This window comes from Somniosus microcephalus, chromosome 4 (assembly GCF_052327205.1).
Source record: "Somniosus microcephalus isolate GS21.2 chromosome 4, FLI_Smic_1.0, whole genome shotgun sequence".
Classification (NCBI taxonomy): domain Eukaryota; kingdom Metazoa; phylum Chordata; class Chondrichthyes; order Squaliformes; family Somniosidae; genus Somniosus; species Somniosus microcephalus.
Window position 1 is genome coordinate 271848220 of NC_140990.1, and position 17381 is coordinate 271865600.

General features: G+C 42.6%; 1 protein-coding gene across 1 annotated transcript in view; it reads left to right on the forward strand.

The window, feature by feature from the left end:
• The window catches only part of LOC147120461 (voltage-gated inwardly rectifying potassium channel KCNH7-like), a 383986-nt gene that overhangs the window by 282999 nt on the left and 83606 nt on the right, over positions 1 to 17381 (forward strand). Inside the window, exons 5-6 of the mRNA XM_085986426.1 lie at positions 8440 to 8839; positions 11049 to 11248. Of these exons, the coding sequence (XP_085842552.1) occupies positions 8440 to 8839; positions 11049 to 11248 (600 nt within the window). The remainder of the gene's footprint in view (positions 1 to 8439; positions 8840 to 11048; positions 11249 to 17381) is intronic.

Genomic DNA, 17381 nt, shown 5'->3' on the forward strand with positions numbered 1-17381 from the left:
AGGAGGTTATGATGGAGCTGTATAAAACACTGGTTAGGCCACAGCTGGAATACTGTGTGCAGTTCTGGTCGCCACACTACAGGAAGGATGTGATCGCTTTGGAGAGGGTGCAGAGGAGATTCACCAGGATGTTACCAGGGCTGGAGTGCTTCAGCTATGAAGAGAGACTGGACAGATTGGGTTTGTTTTCCTTGGAGCAGAGGAGGCTGAGGGGGGACATGATTGAGGTGTACAAAATTATGAGGTGCATAGATAGGATGGATACTAAGGAGCTTTTTCCCTTAGTAGAAGGGTCAATAACTAGGGGGCATAGATTCAAGGTAAAGGGCGGGAGGTTTAGAGGGGATTTGAGAAAGAACTTTTTCACCCAGAGGGTGGTTAGAGTCTGGAACTCACTGCCTGAAAGGGTTGTGGAGGCAGGAACCCTCACAACATTTAAGAAGCATTTGGATGAGCACTTGAAATGCCATAACATACAAGGCTACGGACCAAATGCTGGAATATGGGATTAGATTAGACAGGGCTTGATGGCCGGCGCGGACACGATGGGCCGAAGGGCCTCTATCCGTGCTGTATAACTCTATGACTCTATGACTCTAAATGGAAGTGGGAGAGTGAAGGGTCAGGGCTCATTTCACATCCAGCAATGGTGGTGAGAGTGAAAACAAGGGACTATTCATTGTTTGACTGCTCTTATGGTGTTGGTGTGGGGTGATGCCAACCTGCGCATGCCTGTGGCAGCCACATGTATGAGCTGCATAAAGTTAGTTAAATCTGGCATTGATTAGGGTATCCCTGACGTGACGGGCAGCAACATGCTCATGTACTGGTCACAATAGCACCGCCGGCTCGTCCAGGTCTTCATCATCCTCGTAACCAACCTCATGGTGCTCCTCCTCCTCCTCCTCCTCCTCATCCTCCGATGAGGCTGTGCATTCTACGCTGTCTTCCTCATCCAGTGCTAATCCTCGTTGCTGCGCTATGTTGTGCAGGGCGCAGCAGACCATGACTATTCTGGAGAACCTGGCTGATGCATACTGAAGGGCTCCTCCAGATCTGTCGAGGCATCTGAAGCACATTTTGAGCAAGCCTGTTGTCTGCTCGATGACACTTCTCGTGGAGATGTGGCTTTGATTATAACGTCCCTCAGGCTCGTTTGTTGGCCTCCTCAAAGGTGTCATGAGCCACGTCTTCGGGGGATAGCCCTTGGCTCCAAGCAGCCAGCCGGAAAGACTGTTTGGCAGTGCGAAGAGCTGAGGGATGATGGACTGGTGCAGGATGTACGAGTCATGGCAGCTGCCAGGGAATGTGGCACACACTGGATGATAATGTTCCTATGGTTGCAGACTGATGTGCCAAATAACTGCCCGAAACCGTGAAGTTAAAGTTTAAGACTGAGGGCTTTTATTAAGTAAGAATCATGGCAGAGTTAACAGAGTTCATCATCGACCAAGCCCTTGGTAGAACATACCAGAAGAGGGGCGGGGCCAGGGAGGAGCATTAGTGGTTCCCCCTGGTGGAACATTCCAGACATTACAAGTACAAGTACAAATATCAGAACACAGAGTTATTTCATCACATTCACCCCCTGCTATAGATTCAGTCTGTCAGGAGGTCTGATAATCCTCTGGGAACGACGTAACTCTTGCTGAGGTTCCTCCCGGAGTACTAACTCCGGTTCATTCGAATTCCCAGAATCATCAGTATTTTCCACACTGAGGGTTTGTGTCTCTGAAGGTCCAATACCACGATTGAAAACTCTACTCTCAGAGTCGAACTCTTTTCGAGCTCCAGCAGGTGCAAGATCTTTAATAGAGACCGTATCCTCTCGCCCATCCGAATATTGAATATACGCATACTGGGGATTAGCATGGAGGAGTTGTACTTCCTCCACCGGTGGATCAGTCTTGTGGCCTCTCACATGTCTGCGCAACAACACAGGGCCCGTGGTCGTCAACCATGTGGGTAACGATACTCCATTAGTAGCTTTTCTTGGAAAACTAAACATCCTTTCATGAGGGGTGGCATTCGTTGCTGTACACAAAAGAGACCTTATGGAATGCAGCACGTCTGGCAGGACATCCTGCCAGCGAGAGGTCGGCAGGCCTCGTGACTTCAGAGACAGTACGATAGCCTTCCACACTGTCACATTTTCTTTCTCGACCTGCCCATTACCACGAGGGTTATAGCTGGTAGTTCTATTCGTTGCAATCCCCTTCGATAGCAAAAACTGTCGTAATTCTTCGCTCATAAAGGAAGAACCCCTATCACTATGTATATAGTTAGGCATGCCGAACAAGGAAAACAGTTGGCAGAGGCATTTAATTACAACAGCACTAGTCACATCCAGACAGGGGATAACAAAAGGGAACCGAGAGTACTCATCTATAATATTAAGAAAATAGACATTACGGTCGCTCGATGGAAGGGGACCTTTAAAATCGAGACTCAAACGCTCAAATGGTCGAGTTGCTTTAATAAGATGAGCTGGCTCGGACGGCTTATAGAAGCAGGGTTTGCATTCAGCACAAACATGACAGGTTCTGGTCATTGTCCGGACCTCCTCAATAGAGTAAGGTAGATTGTGGGACTTAATGAAGTGGTTCATTCTGGTAACCCCAGGGTGGCAGAGTGCGTCGTGGAGACTTTGAAGCTTATCTGTACCTAGACTAGCACATACTCCTCGTGACAAAGCATCCGATGGCTCATTAAATACTCCAGGCCTGTACTGAATATCATAGTCATATGTTGACAGTTCTATTCGCCATCTTAAAATCTTATCATTTTTGATCTTGCCTCTCTGCTTAGTGTTGAACATAAAGGCCACGGATCGCTGGTCAGTAATGAGTGTAAAACGTTGGCCAGCGAGATAATGTCTCCAATACCTGACTGCTTCAATAATCGCCTGTGCCTCCTTTTCCACTGAAGAATGTCGAACTTCTGGTCCTTGCAATGTACGAGAGAAGAAAGCTACTGGTCTACCAGCTTGGTTAAGAGTTGCTGCCAACGCAAAATCAGATGCATCACTTTCCACTTGAAAAGGGATCTTCTCATCCACGGCACATACCACTGCCTTCTCAATGTCCCGTTTGATATTAAGGAAAGCCTCCTGAGCTTCCGCCGATAGCGGAAAAGACGTCGACTTAATAAGAGGTCGGACTTTATCTGAGTAGCTAGACACCCACTGGGCATAGTACGAGAAGAATCCCAGACACCTTCTTAAAGCTTTTACAGTGTGAGGTAAAGATAATTCCTTAAGTGGGCGTAATCTTTCAGGGTCTGGCCCGATTACCCCATTCTCCACAACGCAACCAAGAATACACAAACGTGTAGTATTGAAGGTACACTTGTTTTCGTTGTAGGTCAGGTTTAACCTCTTTGCAGTCTCTAGGAACTTCGCGAGATTTTGATCATGCTCCCGTTGGTCACGCCCACAGATGGTAACATTGTCCAGGTACGGGAATGTTGCTTCCAACGCGTATTCATCCACCATACGATCCATCTCCCGTTGGAAGACGGATACCCCATTCGTCACTCCAAAGGGCACCCGAAGGAACTGGTACAGGCGCCCATTAGCTTCAAAGGCCGTATAAGGTCGGTCTTCTATTTTGATGGGGAGTTGATGGTAGGCAGACTTTAAATCAATGGTGGAGAACACGCGGTACTGAGCTATCTGGTTCACCATCTCAGAAATACGAGGCAAAGGATAGGCGTCTAATTGGGTATACAAGTTTATAGTCTGGCTATAATCGACCACAAGGTAGAATAGATAAGGGAGAACCAGTGGATGTGGTGTATTTGGACTTTCAGAAGGCTTTCGATAAGGTCCCGCATAAGAGATTAGCGTGTAAAGTTAAAGCACATGGGATTGGGGGTAAGGTACTGTCTTGGATAGAGAACTGGTTGGCAGACAGGAAGCAAAGAGTTGGAATAAACGGGTCTTTTTCTGAGTGGCAGGCAGTGACTAGTGGGGTACCGCAGGGATCGATGCTAGGACCCCAGCTATTCACAATATATATAAACGATCTAGACAAGGGAACTAGGTGTAATAACAACAGAAAATGCTGGAAATACTCAGCAGGCCAGGCAGCATCCGTGGAGAGAGAAACCGAGTTAACGTTTCAGGTCTGGGACCCTTCATCACACAAAGCTGGGTGGGCGTGTGTGCTGTGAGGAGGATGCCGAGAAACTCCAGTACGATTTGGACAGGTTCGGTGATTGGGCAGATGCATGCCAGATGCAGTATAATGTGGATAAATGCGAGGTTATCCACTTTGGTGGCAAAAACAGGAAGGCAGATTATTATCTGAATGGCAATAGATTGGGAAAAGGGGAAGTGCAACGAGACCTGGGTGTCCTTGTGCACCAGTCGCTGAAGGTAAGAATGCAGGTGCAGCAGGCGGTTAAGAAGGCAACTCGTATGTTGGCCTTCATAGCAAGAGGGTTCAAGTACAAGAGCAAGGATGTCTTGCTGCAGTTGTTCAGCGCCTTGGTGAGACCACACCTTGAGTATTGTGTGCAGCTTTGGTCGCCTTATCTGAGGAAGGATGTTCTTGCCATGGAGAGAGTGCAGCGAAGATTCACCAGACTGATACCTGGGATGGCAGGAATGATGTATGAGGAGAGATTGGGTCGATTAGGCTTATATTCGCTAGAGTTTAGAAGAATGAGAGGGGATCTCATTGAAACTTATAAAATTCTAACAGGACTAGACAGACTAGATGCTGGAAGGATGTTCCCGATGGCTGGGGAGTCCAGAACCAGGGGTCACAGTCTAAAGATAAGGGGTAAGCCATTTAGGACAGAGATGAGGAGGAATTTCTTCACCCAGAGAGTGGTGAACCTGTGGAATTCTCTGCCACACAGGACAGTTGAGGCCAATTCATTAAATATATTCAAGAAGGAGTTAGATATATTTCTTGAGGCTAAAGTGATCAAGGGATATGGGGAGAAAGCAGGGACAGGGTACTGAATTTGGATGATCAGCCATGATCTCATTAAATGGCAGAGCGGGCTCGAGGGGCCAAATGGCCTACTCCTGCTCCTATCTTCTATGTTTCTATGTAGGCTACAGGAAAAGCTTGCCCCGAGAGCTTGGCCTGTAACATATGACTGAAGAGCAAATAATCCAGTGAGACAGCAGCTCACAATAAAAAGAGTTCTGGAGAAGGATGGCAAAGTGAACTAATTGTTCACAGTGGAGACATGCAGGCAACACTGCTCCCTTTGATGTTGAAGAGTTGAATGTCTTCTGCAAGGAAGGCAGCAAAGGAAGGTGGTCCAATTTGAGGCTAAAGGCCGCCTTCCATGAAAAGCACAGGTGTCAGCTGAATGGAAAGAGGTCACTGACTGGGTCGATGCAGTCACCCAAATCCCTTGTACCCGGCTGCAAATGAGGAAGATGTGTGCTGGTATCAAGAGCAGGGTGAAAGTGACTGTATACATTTGTTGTGGGACCTATCATGGATACAGAGTACAGCCAGTTCTCCTAAGAGCCACCCAGCCAGCATTTCTTCTTCAAATAATGTGGCACCATACTGTTTCTTATAATGAAGGCATCATAGCAACCTCTTCGATAATGGCCACTGATATGAATAATTATGTTTCTGTGGTCAGATACCACCTGAATGTTAATTTAGTGCAAATAAATTCTCTACATGAGGGCATCACAGGGTACTATGAGTGACTGTTACTCCACCCAGTGAAAGCCATGCACCCTTTCCCTTGTGATGTTCCCTTGTGATGTTGTTTCTTATACCAGCTATCACTTTTCTGATATGTGCTTGGACTGTCTCCTGAGTGACTTGGAAGAATGTGATGGCATTAAACATCCTGCTGTTGTAACCTTTACTTCTATGGGAGAAGCTGTTTCTGATCCAGATGTGTGCAGATCACTGGTCAGCATATGGCACGTTTGCAGCCTGTCTTGTGAAGTGGAGGTACTGAAGACAGGGCTGCTCTAACACGTCCAGGTACAGGTCCTAGGGTAGTGGTGAATGTGACCTAAAGGTCAGAGAGATCTTTGCACCTCCATTTATTGCACCCCCCCCCCTTGAACGCCTCTTCCTCCTGTCAATTACGCAACAGTTTAGTGAAAGAATTTAAAATATATTCCTAGGTCAGGAATGAATTGTACACCTTAAAATGTCCACAAAATCAGTTTGTGAAGTGTACAATATTGAACTTGAGTAAATGTGGATGAATTGAATATAATTATTTTTTACTAAGAAAAGTGACATTTAGAAAGAAGCTGTGAAAGTTTTCTCACACATGCAGAACTAATTCTGAAACACTAATGAAGAGACATTTGTGTTTATTCATTACTGCAAGATTTTTAATTTCACAAATAGTAAATTCAAAATATGAAGTATTTTCTTCATACATTTACTGTTAGAAATACAATCAGTACAGAATATTTCCCACATCATTTTCAAGGTATTTTAAAACAAAGGAACAAGTATGTAACTCCTTGTTCCTTTGGAATTTCATCATTCATAAGAAAGATCTCGTAACACAGCTTGCATTTAGACAGGGTTTCTCACAAACAAGGTATGTCAGAGCACTTAACGAAATGGAAAAATGTGGGCACTGACCAAACAAGGTGAAAAAATTTAAGGCACAGTCCAAAAGAAATTTTAGGAGACTTTTAAAGGCAGGGAAGGCAACAAGGTGAATTAGTTTGGGAGTGAATCCCAAAGGACAGAGGCTTAGTGATTGAATGATCAGCCTCCGATGGTGTAGCAAAGGGAACAGGGTCAGGCAGATGGAGGGTACAGGCTTGGAAGTATGACTGCAGAAGGTTGCTCAGATAGAGTCCAGTGAGGGCATGGAGGGACTTTAAGATGAGTACACAGATTGAGAGCCCATTAACTGAGGTACAGGGAGCCAGTGAAACTCAGCAAGAATGATGGTGGTGGGAGAAGATGCTGACCACAGAACTCTGGATTAGCTGAAGTTTGCAAAGAGTGGAGGTAGGGAGACAGTGAGGAGGACATTAGAAAATGTAATCTTCCAGGTTATGAAGGTGCATATATGGCCTTCAACAGCAGTTGGGGAGGTAACAGCTTAGGCAGGCAATTTTCTAAAGGTAGAACAATTTAATCTTGGTAGCAGAACAAATGGGGTAAAAAGTTCAACTCAGGAATGGGTCAACCAGGGAGCTCAGGTTGCACACCAGCAGATTTAACCTGAGAGGGTACTGGAGAGGTGGATGGAATCCAGACTGGAGGCATATAAATGGTCCTGGGAGCTGCAACTGATTGAGTTGAAGGAAATTTCTGTTTGATGTTGGGCAGGTGTTCAAGGGTGTCAGCATAAATGTAATGCATGTGGAAGGTGATCCCAAGCTTGCAGATGATATGGCCGATGGGTAGCAGTTGGCCCAGAAATTCGGGTCCCAACGCGTGAGTACGGACAGAGTACTCACGCGTGGACCCGATGGAAGTGCCGGAATCTTGCGCGGGAAACCGGCACTTCCGATCCTCTGAACCAAGGGGTTCAGAGGTCGAACACGTGCGCGCGGGAGTCTGCGCGTGCGCGTTGAACTTCCTTTTTTTTTCAGGTTTTAATGTGCGGGTAAGTCTGTACATTTTAGAAATGTAAAAAGCAGCCATAAGGATTTCATTTTCAAAGGTAAGTGGTCAATTATTTAAAATTAAAACATTTTTTCCATAGGTTTTTTACTTTTAAATACTTTAAAGCAAGGTAAGTTTATTTTTAGCCCTGTTTTTTTATAAAATTATTTTTTTCAAAAATTTAAGTTTTTGTTTAAAATAGCTATTTAATGTCATTTATAGTTTATTTACAAAGTGTGATGTTTTTTTTAAATTTATTTGAAGGTAAAGTACAGTTTTACAGCCTTAGCATTTATACGTTTTGACAGGTCTATCTGTCAAGGCTTATGAATGGAGCATTCCCTGCGCCGATTGGCCGCCTGTTGCTCACGTGATCCCAGGGGACGCTTCGCACTAACTACGCCCCTGGGACACGCCAGCATAGTGCGCCGGCCTCTGGGACAGGCCTCAGAGAGGAATTCCACGCAGGCCAAGAGGTCAACTGCCGGCGCGCTAGGTAAGTGTAGGTCGGGGGCTTGCACCCGCGGGAAGCCCCCGACCCGAATTTCTGGGCCATTGATGATTGTTAAGGTTTGAATCTGCAATGAGAATCTAATTAATTCCTTACCTCATTCATTTATTTGCTGTGTAACTATTGAGGATTATCATTAAACTTTTCTCCAGTAAACATTAGAGGTTTTATTATAACCATTTAATTTGTGAAAGTGGGGCTTACCGTACTGAAAGCATTGTACTGCATATTCTTATGCTGGGTATCAGGCAGGGTATCTTTTAGAAAATGAATGAATGCAAAGTTCTAATTTAGAGGATTTGGAAAAGCTGTAGTCACTTTCCATGATCACTAATAATTCTACTGTTTTGACAGACTACAACACTGATTGGTCTCCTGAAGACAGCTCGTCTGCTGCGCCTGGTGAGGGTTGCCCGTAAATTAGACCGATACTCTGAATATGGGGCTGCTGTTCTGATGCTCCTCATGTGCATATTTGCCTTGATTGCCCACTGGCTCGCTTGCATTTGGTACGCCATCGGGAATGTGGAGCGGCCATACCTGGTAGACAAAATTGGCTGGTTGGATTCTTTAGGACAACAGATAAAGAAACGATATAATGACAGCGATGTTAGCTCTGGACCATCCATCAAGGATAAATATGTGACAGCACTCTACTTCACTTTCAGTAGTCTGACAAGCGTTGGCTTTGGGAATGTGTCTCCTAACACCAACTCAGAGAAGATCTTTTCCATCTGCGTCATGCTTATTGGCTGTAAGTGATCCTTACTGTCTGAACTATTTTTAGTACTAAGCAATCTGAAAGAATGTTAGTTTCTTGAACGTGAATACCTAAAGGTGCTTCAGTTCTATAACCTTGCCATCTTCTTTTGTAAAATGCACCTTAAACTGCAACTCTTCTAGTTGGGATTTATATCTTTAGATATACTCAACAAATAAGTTCCCTTTTCAGGATTACATTCAAATACTGCAAATATATTTTTTAAAGGGAAGGTGATTGGAGATGACCTCAAGGAGAATGAATCCCTGCAACTGTTACTACACCTCTGTGATGTTCTAGTATTTGACATGGTCTATGTAATGTCTAGTAAAGAACTGTGTCAAGTAACCCCCGCCTCCCTTATTGTTATAATTTTCTGGAATTATTTATGAGGTATATTCAGTTGTTGGTCAGTAATGTACATACCTAATGACACTGCCGTTTCTGGTATTTCTGAATGAGTTGACATGGTAAAGTTACATTTTCAGAAGGCTGAGCTAGTTTACCAGGAAGGAGAATTTCTCTATCGCAGTCCAGTCTACATTTATTTCATAATTATATATTATACCATTATATTTATCCTAAATGAATGCTTGTAGTGGTAAAAAATGCTGCACAACATTTTAGTACAGGCCTTATTTACTCAGCTGTAGTGCACTCAGGGTGGTGGCCTGACAGTGGTGTTATAATGTGTCGGCTCCAGTATAACATCTGGAATCAGCACTATGCTTCAAATTCCAATTTTCATTGGAGCTGTCATTTTCACTACTGAACTAGTATGAACTTATTAGCTCTGTAGGTGATGCTCTGATATGTAAGTATAATGTGCACATGGCCAGCTTGTATTGGCTACAAATGTGCAAAAATGTACATGATGCATAGCACACTATATAGGTGGCTGTGCATGTGCAGTGGTGTACTAAATTAAGAGGAGGCTAGAACTCTAATTATGCCTGGGTGGTGTTACTAAGCTGACATTATTCCATACATCTTACTCAGCACAACAGGCTAGATATAATAAGGGCATAAGTTAAACCAGACAAAATGCTTGCTGTGATGATGAGAATTTAATATCAATTATCTTTTACTAGAGCATGGTGGCACTCAGAAGCTTAAACCCTGAAGGTAAAATGCCTTTAGGTCAAACTGATCAATTGAATGATTCTACCTAGCGTGCTGGGCACTGGAAACAGAAATAAGTGAGAACTTTCAAGCTTGGCTAAGGATTATGATTGATTGAAGTGCATTAATGGAAAGTGACCTGCTAAATGGAATTCCGTAATTAGATTAGAGTTGTCCTAGGATTTGCTTTGCCATTATATCTTCCATTGCTCTAGAATTTGGGCTTTGCAGAGAAATGTTCAAGATTAATACAATGATTTGACACAGTGACCACCTCAAATACTAACAGGTGGGTTTTAAAGATGGTCAGTCATTTCACATTGCCTCTTATATCTTCATTATACTACACCAAGATATGTGTACTGCATTTATGCTTGTAGTGGTATAAATGCTGCACAACATCTTAGTACAGACTATATTTACTCAGCTGTGGTGCATCCATGGTGGTGGCCTGGCACTGGAGTGATATTCCGTGGGCCCTAGTGTATGAAGATACTGTGCCTTAAATCCCAAGACAGCTGGTTTCCAAGACAGCTGGTTCAAGCTGCTTTAAAACAGATCAGAATCATACAAGTTGACAGCAAGTCTTGAGGGGCTAGCAACAATTCTCAGCTTCTTCCCGAGAATTCAAACATTGCTCTTTTACAAACTCCCAGTTACCCTCCAAAAATAGACAGTAAAAAAAACTCATCATTTAAACTATATTTGGAGCAGTATTGCCCCTCTCTGAATGTTCTTTGTACTCTAATGATAATGATTAAATTTGAAGATATTTCCACAATGTGATTCTGAAAGAAAATGCAAGGAGGTGAAAGTATTTGACTAAATAAACTGGGGGAGAACCAACATAGCATGATTTAATTTTATTTATAACATTTTTAAATCCATGGCATGGCAAATTACCTGGCATGTGCGATACACCTGTGGGATGTAGCTAGTTATGGCAGTTATGATTCAAGATAGTTCATAATTACTTTAAAAACTCATCAATTTAACCAATACAATATATTAAAAAATACTTCAAATAAATGCAAGTGATGCCTAACCTGTCTGATTGGATCTGTGTTTCCTCCTTGACCAGCACTAATGTACGCCAGTATCTTTGGTAATGTCTCAGCCATTATCCAGAGACTGTATTCTGGAACAGCAAGGTATCACATGCAAATGCTTCGAGTCAAAGAATTCATACGCTTTCATCAGATTCCCAACCCTCTTCGTCAGAGGCTAGAGGAATACTTCCAACATGCCTGGACATATACAAATGGCATAGATATGAATATGGTATGTACAACAGATCTGTTCATTAGTTGAGACTGTTTTTAATTAGGCAGAACTGTGGTTGACAAAACCTGTAAGTAGTGGAACAGAAGATTGGATAACTGCAGGGACACTGGAAGCAGTTGACTAGCTGTCAATGTGCTATTAATAAACAGTAGAAGATATATGGAGCACAGCTATTGATGCTAATTACTTAGCCTGGCACAGTTGATAAATTAGGGTTCTGCAACTGAGATTAAATTGAGTGAAAACATTAAATAAACCTTTTTGTGTTTTAAGGTCCAAAGAAATATATATGTGGTGAAAATTATTAAGAATAATCTATTAGAATTCTGAAGTTTCAAAAATAAGCCGATAGTCTACGTAATTTTCTTATTTATAACCCATGTGGCTAAATACTAATGGAACTGAGGTTTTTATTCAACATTCACAAGCTCCTTAACTGCTTTGAAAAGCAGTGTGTGAGTGATCCAGTCAGAAACCCAGTCAGTACTGTCAAATGTAAAAGATGGTTTCCTGACCAAGCCTGACACATCTGCTTAATAACATCAATACAAATGGTATTTGAAGACATTATGCTCCTATTTTATTGCCAATGCTATATTAGCTACAGTAGAAACATCCTGGTGTTTTGACGTCTGCCTCCAATTGACTAGTAACAGAATTTCAAGTATATTAGAACTTTATTTCTTTGAGGATAAAATAGCTGATAGTTCAAGGATAATTTTGCAAATGTGTCAAGATAATTTTCACTTCTATTACTAATAATGTGTGGAAACAAACAATTGCTTTTAATTTTTGTAATCAGCTCACATTTTTTAACCAATTGATGAGACAACCCTGTGTCAGAGCTGCAGTGCATGGGAGCTATGCCTGTGCATCTCCCTCCCCTCTCTGCCAACTCACCCACTTCCCTGGTAAGCACATTGCACAGGAACAGATGTGCTACGGTTACTAGCATTTCTGTCCCTGGACAAGTATTCAGGTTGGTGGGATTGTTTTTTTGGTAGTGCACAACCATAACATTTAAAAAATATGCACTGAATGCATCAATTAGAAGTTCGATCAGTAGGCAAAATTTACACGCTTTTAATTTAAAACATAAAATTTTTAGGCTGATCAAACACATTGGTGCAAGAATTTTTCCATTCTTAAATTCTTCATGATCAGTTACAAAAGTACCGAAGGATATCTCTTAGTCTGAATACGAATGATCTTAATCTTGCTACATATAATAACATTTTATTAATCATGTTTTAAGTCCCAATATAAGATGTACCAGTGTAAAAATAAAATCAATGTAATACAATGTTTAATTATTTGCTGTACTTATAAAAGCTTATCTCTTCCTTATCTGCTTCACAACTTAATACTTGGAATAACTCAACCCCCCCTCTGGTAAGAACAGGAGGTATATGTCATTGTTGTATACAAGTGTGGAAAACACCATTGTTATTTTTGCGGCTTACTGAACTTTTTGATGCTTTCTAAATTTAATTTGTGAGACTTCTTGCATGAGCCAATAGTTAGGTAATGAATTATAAAGAAATAGGAGTAAGGTGAATTGTGGGAGAAAAATATAAGACAGAGATAGCAAAAGCAAATTACAACTTTTTATATAGCTCAATAATTGGTTGTAATTTGATTAAAAGTTTGTATCCCACAGTCCACATCTCCTTTTATTTCCATATGTATATGGTTTGCATTGCATAGGTTTCCTTATAAACAATGTTATTTTCACTTTATGACTATGAACAAGTTGCCTTGTTTTAGCATTGTGATTTGTTTTCCATGTGTGAGTGCTTTAAGTTCAAACCATATGCATGACAGCATTACAAGGATTAACTGCACTTTTCTAGCCTCTAAACCACTGCACACTTGTCAGATTTGCATGTTTTTTGAGCAAACTGCTACTGCATGACATTCTCAAACATCATTATCATAAAATCTGACAACTCTTATTGTAAAAAGAAATGAAAGAGTAGGGAAATCCGGATTACATATGTATGATGTAAAGAGCAGTCTCTATGGCAGTCAGTAGAATGCGCGATGTTATGAATTACAACATAGAAACATAGAAGATAGGAGCAGGAGTAGGCTATTCGGCCCTTTGAACCTGCTCCGCCATTCAACGAGATCATGGCTGATCATCCAAATTCAGTACCCTGTCCCTGCCTTCTCCCCATATCCCTTGATCCCTTTAGCCTTAAGAAATATATCCAACTCCTTCTTGAATATACTTAATGAACTGGCCTCCACCGCCCTCTGTGGCAGAGAATTCCACAGGTTCACCACTCTCTGGGTGAAGAAATTCCTCCTCATTTCAGTCCTAAAGGGTTTACCCCTTATCCTTAGACTATGACCCCTGGTTCTGGACTCCCCAGCCATCGGAAACATCCTTCCTGCATCTAGTCTGTCCAGGCCTGACAGAATTTTATACGTTTCGATGAGATCCCCTCTCAATCTTCTAAACTCCAGTGAGTACAAGCCCAATCGACACAATCTCTCCTCATACGTCATTCCTGCCATCCCAGGTATCAGCCTGGTGAATCTTTGGTGCACTCCTTCCATGGCAAGAACGTCCTTCCTCAGATAAGGTGACCAAAACTGCACACAATACTCAAGGTGTGGTCTCACCAAGGCCCTGTACAACTGCAGCAAGACATCGTTGTTCCTGTACTCATACCCTCTTGCTACGAAGGCCAACATACCATTTGCCTTCTTAACCGCCTGCTGCACCTGCATGCTTACCTTCAGCGACTGGTGCACAAGAACACCCAGGTCTCTTTGCACTTCCCCTTCTCCCAATCTATTGCCATTCAAATAATAAGCTGCCTTCCTGTTTTTGCCACCAAAGTGGATAACCTCACATTTATCCACATTATAGTGCATTTGCCATGTTTCTGCCAAATCACCCAACCTGTCCAAATCATACTGGAGTTTCACGACATCCTCCTCACAGCATACCCTCCCACCCAGCTTTGTGTCATCTGCAAATTTGGAGATATTACATCCAATTCCCTCGTCCAGATCATTAATGTATATCGTGAACAGCTGGGGTCCTATGACCGATCCTTGCGGTACCCCACTAGTCACTGCCTGCCACTCGGAAAACGACCCATTTATTCCAACTCTCTGCTTTCTATCCGCCAACTAGTTCTCTATCCAAGTCAATACCTTGCCCCCAATCCCATGGGCCTTAATTTTGCACGCTAATCTCTTATGCGGGACCTTATCGAAAGCCTTCTGAAAGTCCAAATATACCACATCCACTGGTTCTCCCTTATCTATTTTACCAGTTACATCCTCAAAAAATTCCAGTAGATTAGTCAAGCATGATTTACCTTTTGTAAATCCATGTTGACTTTGTCCGATCCTGTCGCTGCTTTCCAAGTGCTCTGCGATTATATCTTTTATAATGGACTCTAGCATTTTCCCCACTACTGATGTCAGGCTTACCGGTCTATAATTCCCCGCTTTTTCTCTACCACCTTTTTTGAATAGTGGGGTAACATTAGCTACCCTCCAATCCATGGGTACTGTTCCAGAGTCTATCGAGTTCTGGAAGATGACCAGCAATGCATCTACTATTTCTAGGGCCACTTCCTTAAGTACCCTAGGATGTAGATTATCAGGCCCTGGGGATTTATCGGCCTTCAGTCCCATCAATTTTCCTAACACCATTTCACTACAAATACTGATTTCTTTCAGTTCCACCATTTCATCAGACCCTATGTTCCCCGACATCTCTGGGAGGTTATTTGTGTCCTCATTTGTGAAGACAGAACCAAAATATGTATTTAGTTGGCCTGCCATTTCTTTGTTCCCCATTATAAATTCCCCTGAATCTGACTGCAAGGGACCTATGCTTGACTTCACCAGTCTTTTTCTCTTCACATATCTATAAAAGCTTTTACAGTCAGTTTTTATGTTCCCTGCGGGCTTACTCTCATATTCTATTTTCCCCTTCTTAATTAATCCCTTTGTCCTCCTTTGTTGAATCCTAAACTGCTCCCAATCCTCAAGATTATTGCTTTTTCTGGCCAATTTATATGTCCTCTCCTTGGCTCTTATGCTATCCCTAATTTCCCTTGTTAGCCATGGTTGAGTCACCTTTTTTGTTTTATTTTTATGCCAAACTGGGATGAACAAATTCTGTAGTTCATCCATTCGGTCTTTGAATGTTTGCCATTGCCTATCCACCGTCAACCCTTTGAGTGACATTCTCCAATCAATCCTACCCAACTCGCTCCTCAGACCATCATAGTTTCCTTTATTTAAATTCAGGACCCTAGTCTCTGAGTCAACTACTTCATTCTCCATCTTAATGAAGAATTCGATCATATTATGATCGCTCCAACCCAAGGGGCCTCGTACAACAAGATTGCTAATCAATCCTTTCTCATTACATAATACCCAGTCTAAGATGGCCTGATCTCTGGTTGATTCCTCGACATGTTGGTCCAGGAAACCATCCCGTAAACACTCCAGGAATTCCTCCTCCACAGTATTGTTACTAATTTGGTTGGCCCAATCTATATGTAGATTAAAGTCACCCATGATGACTGCTGTGCCCTTATTGCACACTTCTTTAATTTCCCTTTTAATGCCATCCCCAACCTCCGCATTACTGTTTGGAGGTCTATATACCACTCCCACTAATGTTTTCTGCCCCTTAGTATTTCTCAATTCTACCCATACAGATTCCACATCATCAGAGCTAATATCCTTCCTTACAATTGTGTTAATCCCTTCTTTAACCAGTAATGCTACCCCACCTCCCTTTCCTTTTTGCCTATCTTTCCTGAATATTGAATACCCCTGGATGTTGAGTTCCCAGCCTTGGCCATCCTTGAGCCACGTTTCCGTAATCCCAACCAAATCATATTCGTTTACCTCTATTTGCGCAGCCAATTCATCCACCTTATTACAAATGCTCCTCGCATTAAGACACAAGGCCTTCAGGCTTGTTTTTTTAACGCTCTTAGACCTATTAGAATTATTATTTACTGTGGCCATGTTTGATTTAAACCGTTGATTTCTCTGACTGCCACTTTTGTTTTTCTCCTTCCTATCTTTTGCTTTTATCCTTATTTCCCTTTCCTCTGTCTCCCTGCTCAGGTTCCCAACCCCCTGCCATTTTAGTTTAAACCCTCCCCCAGAGCACTAGCAAACACTCCCCCTAGGACATCGGTTCCAGCCCTGCCCAGGTGCAAACCATCCGGTTTGAACTGGTCCCACCTCCCCCAGAACCGGTTCCAATATCCCAGGAACTTGAATCCCTCCCCCTTGCACCATTCCTCTAGCCACGTATTCATCTGAAATATCCTTCTTTTGTCTACTCTGACTAGCACGTGGCAGTGGTAGCAATCCTGAGATTAATACCTTTGAGGTCCTATTTTTTAATTTACCTCCTAACTCCCTATATTCCGCTTTTAGGACCTCATCCCGCTTTTTACCTATATCGTTGGTGCCTATATGCACCATGACAACTGGCTGTTCACCCTTACCTTCCAAGACGTTCTGCAGCCGCTCTGAGACATCCTTGACCCTTGCACCAGGGAGGCAACACACCATCCTGGAGTCTCGTTTGCGGCCGCAGAAACGCCTAGCTATTCCCCTTACAATAGAATCCCCTATTACTATAGTTCTACCCCTCTTTTTCCTCCCGTGCTGTGCAGCAGAGCCACCCCTGGTGCCAGGAAGTTGACTGCTGCTGCTTTCCTCTGATAAGCCATCCCCCCCAACAGCACTCAAAGTGGTGTATCTGTTTGAGAGGGGGATGTCCACAGGGGACCGCTGCACTACCTGCCTAAGTACTAGATGTTGAGTTGATGGAGGCAAGTTACAGTTTATTAGTACTTGAAGTAGCATTTTACTCCATTTCTAGACAAAAGTACAAGATTGGAATTTTTCATTTGAATTACAGTGTACTATGAAATGAAATATACAGTAATTTTATACTTAATCACAATATTGACTTTTAAGAGTGCTATTTAAAAAAATATGTCAGAAAGCATGTTTGTTTCCCAGAACCTAAAACTGTTCTTCAGTCTCAGAGAGGTTAAGGGACATGTAACACTTTTCTGCACATTGCTCTTCCAAGCACATTGGCCCAGATGTTGTGGTCAGCAGT